This window comes from Ovis canadensis, chromosome 20, assembly GCF_042477335.2.
Source record: "Ovis canadensis isolate MfBH-ARS-UI-01 breed Bighorn chromosome 20, ARS-UI_OviCan_v2, whole genome shotgun sequence".
NCBI classification, from domain to species: Eukaryota; Metazoa; Chordata; class Mammalia; order Artiodactyla; family Bovidae; genus Ovis; species Ovis canadensis.
In genome coordinates this window covers 23,783,273-23,796,190 of record NC_091264.1, presented here as the reverse complement: position 1 = coordinate 23,796,190, position 12,918 = coordinate 23,783,273, and the positions used below count along the sequence as shown (strand labels likewise).

At 59.1% G+C, this 12,918-nt stretch overlaps 1 protein-coding gene across 2 annotated transcripts in view; it reads right to left on the bottom strand.

The window, feature by feature from the left end:
* Positions 1-1,235: 1,235 nt before the first annotated feature.
* The window catches only part of PACSIN1 (protein kinase C and casein kinase substrate in neurons 1), a 65,316-nt gene continuing 53,633 nt past the window's right edge, over positions 1,236-12,918 (bottom strand). For both annotated transcript variants that reach the window (XM_069564740.1, XM_069564741.1), the window contains exons 2-10: positions 10,495-10,619; positions 9,451-9,607; positions 8,098-8,333; positions 7,537-7,692; positions 7,264-7,439; positions 6,796-6,916; positions 6,569-6,696; positions 4,586-4,773; positions 1,236-3,968 (exon numbers count right to left, since the gene is read on the bottom strand). In XM_069564740.1, coding sequence (XP_069420841.1) covers positions 3,859-3,968; positions 4,586-4,773; positions 6,569-6,696; positions 6,796-6,916; positions 7,264-7,439; positions 7,537-7,692; positions 8,098-8,333; positions 9,451-9,607; positions 10,495-10,557 — 1,335 coding nt within the window. In that variant the 5' untranslated portion in view covers positions 10,558-10,619 and the 3' untranslated portion in view covers positions 1,236-3,858. The remainder of the gene's footprint in view (positions 3,969-4,585; positions 4,774-6,568; positions 6,697-6,795; positions 6,917-7,263; positions 7,440-7,536; positions 7,693-8,097; positions 8,334-9,450; positions 9,608-10,494; positions 10,620-12,918) is intronic.

The window sequence follows — 12,918 nt, the reverse complement described above, 5'->3', positions numbered from 1 at the left end:
CCACCGGAGTCCCTGGAGCCACCTGCTCTCAAGTCCCTAGCGGGGCCTGGAGCGCCTCCTATCGCAGGCTGGGGCCGGAGGGAAGGGGGGAGGGGATCAGGGCGAGGAGTGGGGAGCTGGAGCTGCTCCAGAATGTCACCCGCGCCGCGGGGGGCCGGGGGCCGCTCCCTGCTGGGTGGATCTGCCACGAGGCACAGATGCATCCGGTGACACCCCGTGTGCTGGCAGCAAACTCCAGAAGCCTCTTCCTCCTGCACACGCACTGCCCGTCAGAGCCCCATCTAGCCTGGGACCTCCCCCTGACCTTCTTCAGGGCAGCCCGCCTCCAGGGCTCTGCACGGAACAGCCTGTCCAAATACTTCGAGGTTAACTCGAGCCTTTATCCGAAGAGTCCTCTGATCGACTCAAACCAGGGGCGTGTCCCTGGAGGTGGATCTGGGGATGAAGAATATGGGAGAAGCAGATAGTGTCCCCAGGTCAAATGAGCATGCCCTGAGGCTGGGGGAAAGCAGTGGGGGGGGGGTGACGGGACTCTAGAACGATGACACCTTGAAGGCTGGTTTTGTGTCGGGACCCTGCCAGGCTGTTGGGGCCAGAAGGGCCTCAGAGAGACATCTAACCAGACAGGGGTAAGGGCCAGGCTGGTGACTGGGACACCGTGAACCGATGGCCAGACTGGGACTAGACCTGGGACTCCTGCCTGCCCCAGAGGGGGTCTGGCTGGAGTGGGGAAGGCTGGAGCAGAGACCGGGCCTGGAGCTGAAGCTGGGATGGAGTTAGGGGCCCAGAGCCCCAATCCGGCCCCCGGAGGGGTCCCACACAGAAATGCTGTCCGAGGTCAGGCAAAGGTGCAGCGTGACTGATATTACAGGGAGCCTGGGACTGTGGATGGCCACGAGCCACAGGCGTCCACAGTCACTTTTAGAATTTCACTTTAAAAACTGAACCTACTTGGGAGTCAAATTCACCCTTGAACCCTAAGTCTGGGACCCCAGATGCCCCAGCTCTCTTGGCCAGTGCTCATCACCAGGTGCCTGGGACTCTAAAGGCCACAGTCTTGGCGCCTCAGAGAGCATCTGGGGTGAGCTTCCCTGCATAGACAGGCCCCGGGGGCCCCCCACCTTGGTGGTCCCCCAGAATAGCACCCTGGGGCACCACCTCCCCAACGGACTCCAGCTGTAGAGAACTCACAAGAGCCTGAGAGACACACAAGACTCAAGAGGACACACGTCCAGCCAGGTTGACACAGTTCTGGACTTTATCCACAGTTGTACAATCACAACTTATATATATATATCTGTATTTATACACCTTTAAATTACACAATCATGTACAAAACAGGTGCGTTGCTGAGACCACAGCACTTCTCGGAGGTTCACAAGTGTTGGACTAATGGAGTCAGGAAGCCTGGGGTGGCGGGCGGCGGGGCAGCCCCGGCTCCTCGCAGAGCCGGACCACAGAAATGGGGCTTCACTGGGGACAGAACACAGTACTCGCCACAGAGCCCTGAGCCCCGTGGGGCAGCCGGCGCGGCATCAAGGGGGTGGGCGGGGTGGGGTGGGGCTACAAGAGGCGGTGGGTGTGGGCACCCACGCTCGGTGTGGAGTGCCCGACGCCAGCACTGGCAGGTGGGGCTCAGGGGGACTTCGGGTGGGAGACCCTCCTTCCCTGGGGTCCTGAGGAGCCTGGGGATGAGAGAGAGGGGTCCCCAGTGGGCCCGTGGAGGTGGCTGCTCAGAAGGAAAGGGGTTTCAAGTCCCTGCCCTGGAGCTGGCAGCTGGAGTGTGGAGGGGGATGGGCCTGGGGTCCAGCCAGGGCCACGGCCCCACCCGGGTGCCAGGAGGCCGTGGGCATGGAGAGGGGAGCCCAGGCCCCAGGGTGCAAACGGGCAGGCCTCCTGCTTTTCGAGGACAGAGGCCCCCTGCCCCAATTCCTGCCTAGGGGAGAAGCTGAAGAGGCTTCACCTGGGGAGTTTGGAGGCCTGAGGGCTTCTGAAATCTTGCTTCAGGCTCTCAGGGGCCTGGGTCCCACCTCAGGCTGCAGCAGGGGCGCAGAGAGCAGACAGGGGCAAGAACAGGGGTGCTGGAAGTGGGGGGTCCTCACACCTCCAGAGTCCCCTGCCCCCGAGGGAGGCCTGCCCCAGCGCCTCTGCCAGGGTCCTCTGTGCCCACAGGACTAGGCACAGGGCCTGGAGGCTGGGGTCTGGGACCTCCTGAGTGGGCTCTGGGCAAACGCAGCAGGGAGCAAAAGAAGACCGAGGGTGGCAGAGGGGCTGGGGGTCGTGTTGTTGTTACCTGGAGGCCAGGGCGGCCAAGCGCCACCCCGGCAGAGTGCATGGGGTGTCTGCAGGCCAGAGGCTCGGCGGGAGGCTCGGCAGGAGCATCAGCCCTGAGCAGCGGCCTCCCCTGCCGCTGCAGGAAGTCTCAGGGCCTCAGAGACACCGCTTCCCATCCTTCCCCCGCCTGCGGCTTCCCACTCTATGGGCCAGGCTGGTTGGGCCCTGGTACGAACACCTGGTAGGCCAGCACGGCCTCCATCCAACCACCTCAGCAGACACTGCTGCTCTCGGGAGGCCCTCGTCCCCTTCCCGCCCACGGAAGTCCTTTCCCTGAGACCCAGGCGTGCAGAGATGGGGGCCGCCAGGAGGAGGGGCTGCAAGGGGCCAGGGCTGGAGTTGGAGGGGGGCAAGAAGAAAGACCCGGTGACGGTGCTGCCCCCGGCGGCCAGGGCCCCTGCAGACCCAGGCCCTCCCTGCCGGCAGCAGGCTTTCCCCTGCCTGGTCCTCCGCGGAGTCTCCTTGGGCAGACCAGAGCAGGGGCGCGGAGGAGGGAGGCGAGGCCGGTTTAGCCAGGTGGATCTACAGTTTTCGGTGGACTTGGAGGGAGGGGAGGGAGGGAGAGAGAGGGCGGGCGGGCAAGATGCCCTCCTCCACAGGAAACGGGAGGAGGCTGCTACTGTTGCTGGCTTTGCCCTGGGCTTTGGGGCCCCCTCCCCACTGCCTGAGAGCAGGATGGGGCCTCTGCTAGTGACTAGGGGGCGGGGGTCTGGCTCTGGGGAAGAGACTGGGCCCAACCTGCCGACAGCTGGAAAAAAGGGCCCCAGTGGAGTCCCAGCCCCTCCCCGACCCCGTCCCTATTCACCCCTCCTCCTATACCAGTGACGCTGTCCGCAACTCCAGCTAACGCCTCTTGTCTTGAAGAGGCTAGGGACCCCAGGAACCTCTGTCAGAGAAGATGGGGGTGACTATCCCTCCTCCAGCCCCACCAGTCCTCAGGGACGAGGCTAGGAGAAGGGCACTCCCCCAGGCAGACTGGAAGACTAAAGGGGTTGGCCCCCTTCTCAGGGGTCTTCAGAGGAGGCCTCTGAGAGTAGGTGGTGGGAGGGGAGCAGGGTGGGGCAGGAGGCAGAGGGCAAGAAAACCAGGCCTGGAGACCGGGGCCAGGCGCTGGCAGCCTGAGGTGGGGAGGTAGGGATAGGGGTGGTGGGGGGGAAGGCTGGGGGCACCGAGGATGGAAGGGTCCAAGAGACACCCCTCTGGGCGCAGGAGACTCTTTGGTGGGATGTGAAGAGCAGATGTGATGATGTCGCTGTCGGGCTAAGTCCTAAACCCTCACCTGCCCTGGGGCCATCACCCCAAGTCCCACCACCCTGGCCTCCAGGCAGCCCTGCAAATGCTCCGTCTCTTTATATTTTTTGTTTTGTTCTGTTTTGACTTTTAAAAAAATAAAAGCTTGATCGGAAAATATGTCTGGAACTCTATGGCAGGGGTGGGGGTGGGGGGCAGGGGTGGGGAGCGGGAGGCGCCACGGAGGGGGGCGGCGGGTGAGGAGCCAGGGCTGGGGGGAGGGGGGCGGGGCCGCTAGACGGCCTCCACATAGTTGGCGGGGTAGAGGCCCAGCTGCCCGCTGTCCAGCCGCCCGCGGCACCAACCCTGCTCGTCCTCCTCACCCAGCTTGGTGAGCTCGTCTCCTAGGGAGGGAGAGGACACGGAGGAGCTGATTGACCTGAGCCGGAGTGGGACCTCCACACCCACCTTCCCCGGAAGCCCTCTGATTAGGCTGGGCCCACCCCAACACCCCCCTTCCCGCATTATTGCCCAAGTGCCGATCCGGGGACCAGCCCCACCAACACCTCGACATCCAGGTGCGGCCCAGTCACCAGCTAATCTGGGTCTCAGCTCCACCCAGGAGGCCTAGGCCGGCAGCGCCTCCAGCTTCATTTCCCTGCTCCAATCCCTCCCCCAGCCGCCCCTGCCTTCAGGCTCCCCCACAGTCCGCCTTCCGGCCCTCCCCCACCCTATTCTCAGGTCCAGATCTCACCCCTGGCACCCCGCTGCCATCCTTAGAGCCCGCCCGGCCCTCCAGTCCAGGTCTTGCCCCCGGGACACAGGTCACCCCCAGGTCTTGCCCCCGGGGCCACAGGTCACCCCAGGTCTTGCCCTCCGGGGGCACGGGTCACCTCAGATCTTGCCCTGGGGGCACGGGTCTCCGCAGGTCTTGCCCCCGGCACGGGCCCGCCCCTGGTCTCGGCCCCGCCCACCGGGCCCGCCCCTGGTCTCGGCCCCGCCCACCGGGCCCGCCCCTCACCGGCCTTGAAGCTGAGCTCGTCCTGCTCTTGGCCGTCGTAGTCGTAGAGCGCCCGCACACGCACTCCCTTGGCGTCCTCGTCGAAGGGGTTGGAGCCTCCGTTGGCCTCACTGCCCCCAAACGGGTTCCCGCTCTCATCGTCCGACCACTCGGTGGCGTAAGTCTGGCCCCTGTCGTAGCTGCTAACACTGAGGCGCAGGGAGAGGGCCCAGCCTGAGCGGCCCCTCACCTGGTCCCTAGGGCTGCCCCCTCCCAGCCAGGGCGCTGACCCCAAATCCCACGGAAGCCGGAGCAGGCCTTGTAAGAGGGAGCCCTCACTGAGGGCTCTTTAAACACGGGAAGCAGGACTGACTATTAGCATCACTCAGTCCTGGAGTGAGGGGGTGCTGAAGGAGACCCCAGAGAACACCTGACCCCGCATCTGAGAGGGGCAGTACAACCCAGTGACCAAGAGTGAGCATTCCAGTAGAGGAGCAGCGTGTTAATTAATGTGCAACACGATAAATCAACACTGCTGTGTGTTATCTGTGAACATTAGGACAGTAAATCCTGAGCTCTCACCACCAGGAAAACAACTCTCCTAATTCCTTAACCTTGAATTTATAGATGATGATGGATGTTTTACTCAATTTAAGGTGGTAATCATTCCTGTCTATATGTCATGATGTCTGTAAGTCACATCATTATTTTGTACACCTTAAACTTAGTGGTGTATGTCAATCATATCGCATTAAAACTGGAAGAAAAAGATGAGCCAAGCTCATTTTTAGGCACTAAGTCATGCCCAACTCTTTTGTGGCACCATGAACTATAGCCCTCCAGCTTCCTCTGTCCAGGGGATTTCCCAGGCAAGAATACTGGAGTGGGTTGCCATATCCTTCTCCAAAGGCTCTTCCCGACCCAGGGATTGAACCTGAGGCTCCTGCACTGGCAGGTGGATTCTTTACCGTTGAGCTACCAGGGAAGCCATATATATACGTATTTAGTGAGTGAGGACTCTGGAGCCAGACCTCTTGGGCAACATATCTTGGCTCTGAGGCTTACTAAACCAGCTGTGTGACCTTGGGCAAGTCACTTACCCTCCCTAGGTATCGGTTTCTCTATCTGTAAAATGGGAATATTGACATACTCCACAGCGTGCTGGGAGACTTCAATGAGATAATTTATGGAAAACGCTTAGCACAGCGCCTCGCATCTCACAGGAGCTCTCACAGACTGGCTATCTCTATCTCTGAGAGGAGCACGAGTTTGTCCTAGTTTAAACCATTTCTTATCTCCTAAGGTAGGTGAATTCCGGGAGGTGGTGATGGATAGGGAGGCCTGGCGTGCTGCAATTCATGGGGTTGCAAAGAGTCGGACATGACTGAGCGACTGAACTGAACTGAACTGAACTCCTTGGAAGAAAAGTTATGACCAACCTAGATAGCATATTCAAAAGCAGAGACATTACTTTGACAACAAAGGTCCATCTAGTCAAGGCTGTGGTTTTTCTTGTGGTCATGTATGGATGTGAGAGTTGGACTGTGAAGAAAGCTGAGCACCAAAGAATCGATGCTTTTGAACTGTGGTGTTGGAGAAGACTCTTGAGAGTCCCTTGGACTGCAAGGAGATCCATCCAGTCCATTCTGAAGGAGATCAGCCCTGGGTGCTCTTTGGAAGGAATGATGCTAAAGCTGAAACTCCAGTACTTTGGCCACCTCATGAGACGAGTTGGCTCATTGGAAAAGACTCTGATGCTAGGAGGGATTGGGGACAGGAGGAGAAGGGGACGACAGAGGATGAGATGGCTGGATGGATCACTGACTTGATGGACGTGAGTTTGAGTGAACTCCAGGAGTTGGTGATGGACAGGGAGGCCTGGCGTACTGCGATTCATGGGGTCACAAAGAGTTGGACACGACTGAGCGACTGAACTGAACTGAAGGTAAAACTCAGTGGCCCCAGTGTGGGGGCCCCCCAGGCAGCTCTGGAGGAGGCACTCACCTGCCACGGTCCCCAGCCTGAGACGTGGACTCCACCACGCCAGCAGCATTGGCCAGCGCTGCCCCCTCTGCCTTCTTGGGCTGTTTCTCCTTCTTGGCAGCAGTGTGAGGGAGGTCTGGGTTCCACTCCTGGGGGGGCACCAAGGAAGGGGAGCAGTCAGGCTGGGGGGCTGCCCCCTGAGGCTTCTCCCAGCAGTTTCCCTCTACCCCATCCCCACACATCCTCACCTCAAACTGGGGCCAGTTCATGGGCATGCCAGGGCCGCTGGTGCTGCGGAACCATCTGAGGTCGTCCTGGGCATCGGCCCCCCGGATGGCCTGCTCCAGCTCCCGGTACACTTGGATGTAGCTGTGCGTGGGGGAGACGGGCGGCTCAGGGCAAGATGCACCTCAGCTTCGGTGAGGGCCCGTGCAGAAGAGCAGGGTGCTGGCAGCCAGGAATCAGGTGGTTTTCGAAGCATGATCTCTGAGTGGGCAGCTCCAGGCATGCCCTGTGGGCACCCTTCTCCATCCCCATCTTAGCCGCTTACCCATCTATCCAAGCACCTTTCCTGAGGGCCTGGCATGCATCAGCGCTCACCCAGGCAGCCACCGGCCCCTGCAGCCCTGCCCTCCCTTCCTGCCACTAGAATGAGGGCCCAGGAAACCCTGCTGCCCGCCACCCCCCCCCGCCCCTGCGCCGCCACCCCCAGCTACCTGCTGCTCTCGGCCAGGTTGAGGTGACGTTTGATGTCCAGCAGCACCTCCTTGAGGAAGACCAGCCGCTTTTCCTCGAACTGCTGGCACTGCTCAAACACCTGCTCCATGCCCTCCATGTACTGGGGCGTGGTCTTGCCCACGTCGTCCAGCACCTTCTCATACTTCTCCTGCGTCTGTGGGCGCCAGGGCAAAGGGGAAGTGAGACCCAGGCCTGCAGCTCTCAGCTGCCACCCACTCCAAGGGGCCCCGAGACCCTGGCCCGGCCACCACCTTCTGCACGTCCTGCTTGCACTTGTCCACTTTGTCCTGCAGCTTCTTCTGCTGCTCGGGTGTGACCGACTGCTCCGTCTTGCTGTTCATCTCCCGGGTCACGGCCAGCTTCTCCTCTTTGCAGGCCAGATGGTAGGCCTTCTTGGCTGCCTCTAGCTGTGAGGAGGGAGGTGAGGGGGCAGGGCGCCTACTCGTATGTAGGAGCCAACGAGATCACTGTCCTCCCATCCCTCCTGTCTGTTCTGCCGGGAGCTGCGAACACACACTCTCAAAAGGCAGAAGCGGTGCAGGCCCCGGCTCCAGGCATTCGGGGGCAGAGCCCACCCACCTGCGCATGTGGCCCTGCACTGCCAGCCCCCACGGACACCCTCCCGTTAGACCCTGCAGGGCTGGCCCCATCTGGGGATGCTTCCTCCTGGCAGGCAGTGCTGCTCCCTGGGGGCACAATCCCAGGGGGCAGCGCACAGCGTCTGCGGACGCCCTCTCGTGGCTCAGTCTCCCCCCCTGAGCCCTGCCGCCCGACCTCGCCCCTTCCGTGGCAGCCGCCCGCCCAGCAGGCACCTCCTTCATCTTCTTGGCCCAGGGCTTCTGGGCCTTGCGGAAGCCGTCCTCAGCCTCCTTGGTCTCCTTGAAGCCGCCCATGATCTGCTTGTGGTAGGCCTCCTTCTGCCAGTTCTTGACCTTCTCCAGGTCCTCGTTCAGCAGGCTGTTCTTCACCTCCTGGTGCAGCTCGCTCACCTTGTCGGCCTCCGTCATTATGGCACCCCAGGCCCGCTCCAAGCTGCCATACTGTGGGCCTGAGGAAACAGTCCGGGGGTTCCCAGGTCCTCGCCACCCCCTGCCCAGAGGCCCCCTTCACGCCTCCTTTCTCTGAGGCTGTCCCCATACTTCCCATGGCAGCAGAAACGCCCTCCTCTGCTCTCCCTATAGCTTTATCCATCCTCCAGAACAGCCCAAGAACAGCCACTGCCTCCAGGAAGCCTTCTCTGAATACTCTATCCTCACAGAGCTTGGCCAGCAGCCCTCATAATTCTTCTTATATGTAGCATCTGCCTCTGGGCCTGCTGCCTGTCTCCTCCATTAGCTTGTGAGCCCCACGGGGGACAACTTGGACCCCATGAGTTCTCACAGCCCAGCTCTTGGTGCTCCAGGAATGTTGACGGAAATGTAAAAGTGAAGAACCAACTGGTGACGTAACAGGAAGCCACTGGAACCAGACAACCCACAGGATCTGGACCAGGGCAAACAATAGCTATCATAACATTTGCATATGGGTCACATTAAACGCCCTGAATTTGATAGTTGAACTATGATTACATAAACAAATGTCCTTATTCTTCAGCGATTACAGAAACAAATGTTCTTATTCTTCAGCAAGAAGGGGCATGTCTCCAACTTAAATGGCTCAGAAAAGACATGCCTATAAATAAAGAGGGTGTGAGAAAACAAACCCAATAAAATATGAGCTGGTGAGTCTGGGTGAAAGGTAGGTAATTCTCTGTACTATTCTAGAAATTTTTCTCTAAGCTTAAATTATTTCAAAATAAAAAGTTTTGTAAGTTCCCTGGTGACCTCGTGGTTAGGATTCCAGGCTTTCACTGCTCCGTGGACCTGGGGTTCAATTCCTGATCAAGGAACTGAGATCCTGCAAGCCCCGTGGCACAACAACAACAAAAAGTCTTTTTTCCCCTCTAAATTCAATCCAAAACTGCAGAAAGTGGAGTTGATCAGCGACAGAGAGGCCTGGGTAGTTTGGGAGGGGAAGAGTGCATGTGAGGGGCGGGGCTGGCAAAGGCCCAGTGATGGGAGGTTGCAGGAGTATCCAGGGGCAGGGTGCTCCCGGGACTGGGCAGTGGAGGGCCGGTTAGCTCCTGGGTGGGTGCTCGGGCCGGGCACGGAGGGGAGAGGGGGCACCTTTCTCGAGGAGCTGGCGCCAGCGCTTGGCCCAGTCGGTGAGCTGCTGCGCGTAGGCCTTCTCGATCTTGGCGCGCTCCTGTACGCAGCTCATCAGGTCGTTGCACAGCCGGTGCCCGTCATCGATGCGCTTCACCGTCCGCTTGTAGTTCCCCACCTGGTGGCGGAGTAGCAAGCACGACTCCCACGGGGCCCCCAGCGCCCCCCCGGCCCGGCCGCCAGCCCTGGCCACCGCGTCCTGCGTGGGGGTAGGGGGGGCCCCGCTCTAACACCCTGTGGGTCCGAGCCCTCACTCCCCACCATCTGGACTCTCTCCTTCGTCCCACTTTAAATAGAATTTCCTCGCTGTCACCAAGTGGGGAAGAATATTTATAATTTGGACTTGGACTCGGATGAATTATTCATTCTGTTCTTGCCATGTAAAATCTATTATATTTATATAGAGTCATATAAGTGTTGAGTTGAGCTGCAGCTTCTTGACATAATATTATGTTTTGTAGACATCTCATTAAACACTTAATAATTTAGGTTTGGCAGTTTGCGGCGCTTTGGGTTTTGGAAGCCAATGGAAAATGTCTTTCTGGGTCTCAAATACTTTGGGAGGCTCCAGTAATGCTGGCTTGTCTCCGCCTCTTGGCTGTGGGGTCCCCAGAGCTCACAACATGTGGGCACCAGTGCCCCGCCCCCTGCCCACAGCACAGGGAGGGTGGTGGGGAGGGTGGGGGTGTGTGTGGCTGTGAAACCCCAAGAAGCTGTAAAGTGCGCACTTGACTTTGTGAACTACTAGGAGTCTGAGCCAGGGGCCCCAGGGCAGGGTCAGGAGGGCCCTTGCTCCACACTGTGAATTCTACTGGGTCTCTGCAGGGGCAGCAGTGGTCTGTAGGGACCACTTCATGGCAACCACCATCTGCTGAACATGGAGGGCTCCCAAGGGGCCCCAAGGGCTTGAGGGTCAGGGGTTGAGGTTGTGGGTGGCTGGAAGCCTGGGTCTCCACGCAGCCAGGCTGTCGGGTGCCCGGGACCCACGGAGCACCTAAGACTCACCTCCCAGAAGCTGTCAGTGGTCTCTTCCGGAGCTAGCGAGGCCTCGTCATAAGAGCCAGACATGGTGCGGCCGTGGTGCGGTGGACAGATGGGCGGTGGCAGTCAGCACGTGGGCTCCTCACGCGCTAGGAGGGCAGGAGAGAGTCCCCTGGAGACGAGGGAAGCGTCCCCGGTGCCCCACTCCAGGCCCAGGGCCCCAACGGGCTACGGGGACTCCACAGGCATGAGCCTTGAGTTGGCTGGGGGCTTCCTGTGTACAGACCGGCTCCTCGTCCCTAGGGTAACCCCAACATCCACCTGGTGGCAACCCCCGTGCCCACCTCCCAGCTGCTCCCGCATGAGCCCCTCACGTCATATCCTTCCCCTCTCCCCTTCCCCCAAGTCCATCCTCTAGCTCCAGTGTGGGCACCTCCTCTCAGAAGACTGCCTCCCCACCAGAACTGTGCTGTCCCAAGGGTTTTGTGCTCCTGGATTCTTAGTGATAACACCTCGGGCCACATAATTGCATATTCGCTTGACATAAATCTGCGGTTTGCTTCATAGACACACACAGCCCCTCAAAGCCAGAAAGCACATCTATTTTTGTGCACGTCCTACACCCCCTCCCCAGGACTGGACACCTGTTAGGGCCCCCTGGGACTCAAATGAACCCCAGAAGGCTTTTCAATATGCCCCCTTGGCACTGCCCACCTGGCACAGCTGGATCCTTGCACCGGGCCCAACAGACCCACCTCAGCTCCCCGTCCCTGCCCTGCCTCGCCATCCCCAATCGATGCAGAATCCCTGGTCTCAGCCCCTAACATCCCTCTGAACCCCTACCTGGTACCTGGACCCAAGCCTGTCAGGAAGCCTGGTAGCAGGCCACCTCCCTCCTCGTGCCCAGGCTCAGCACCTCCTCAGTCCTCTGAGCTCCAGGGCTCTTGGAAATGCCCTTCTGGCTGCTCTGGTGCCCAGTCTCAAAGCCTCCATTAGCCACTTATGTGTCTCCTAAGAGTCCTGGACATGTGGCTTTGGGCCCACAGTTCAGACCACTGCAGTCTGTGCAAACGCTGGGTGGCTCTGTGTGCCCTGGATCTGCTGGCAGGCATCACGGCTCTCCAATCTAGGCCGTGTGTTGCCCCTGGGCCAGGCCAGGCGCTGCCCGACTCCCACCCCCACCCAGCCCTTACTGCCACCTCTAACAAGCACGGCTCAGCAGTCAGGAGACAGGACACAGAGAGCCAGGGGCCTGGTCTCCAAAGGGGCAGCGAGTCCAGGATGGGCCTGACCCTGAAACAGAGCAGGACCCTCTGATCCTTGACCCCCATGTCCCCAGCCTGCCCTCTGTCTGTGGAAAAACTTCAGTCAACGAATCAGTTTAATCAGAGAAACAAGAAAATGCAGAAAATCTACAAGACTAGACAAGTTCAACAGACTAAATAATAATCATTTAGTCTTTATGCAAAGTCAGAGTCATATAGCTCCTCCTCAAGGGCTATATATAACACTTGGAGCCATGTCCTGTGAGCTGTCTTATAGACGCTTACTGTAGCCATGACCTGCTGCTGCTGCTAAGTCTCTTCAGTCATGTCTGACTCTGTGCGATTCCATAGACGGCAGCCCACCAAGCTCCTCTGTCCCTGGGATTCTCCAGGCAAGAATACTGGAGTGGGTTGCAATTTCCTTCTCCAATGCATGCACGCATGCTAAGTCGATTCAGTTGTGTCTGCCTCTGTGTGACCCTATGGACAGCAGCCTACCAGGCTCCTCTGTCCACAGGATTCTCTAGGCAAGAATACTGGAGTGGGTTGCCATTTCCTTCTCTAAGCTATGACCTAAGCTGCGCAGTTCCAAGAGTTGGACTCAAAGAAATGGGAATAACCTGATCCTGGAACTGAAGATTAGCTGTACTTAAAACAATCAAGATGACACTGGTCAGAACACCACATGACCAACTTCAAGATGACTGTCAGAGCTGACTGTGTTGTTTCTGCAAGTAGCCCCCTCCTTGCACCTGTAAAAGCTTTCCCCCACTGATTGTCAGGGGTGAGGAGTCAGCCTTTGGATAGGAGTCTGCCCTCCCCGCCAGTTTGCCGGCTCAGAAATACGGCAAACTTTCCTTTCTACCAGCCTTGCCTCTTTACTGTCTTTAGAGCAGCAAGCACCCAGAGCCCTACATTTGATAACAGTTTTTGGCCCCCAACATGGGGCCGCTGCACTCTCACAGTATCTGGCTCCCTGGGGTTCTCCCATGACCACACACTGGGGTGGCTGTGAGGAGCCCGCTGCTTGTGGCCAACTGGCCCCAGGAGGTGGGTCTGGGGGGACATTCTTAGCAGCTGCCAAAACCATGTGTTTCGGGGATCGGCCCTATTTCTCCCCTGCTCAGCACTGGCTGCCAACGTACGTTTTTCCTGGGTGGAACAGGCATCTAGACCAGCTGAG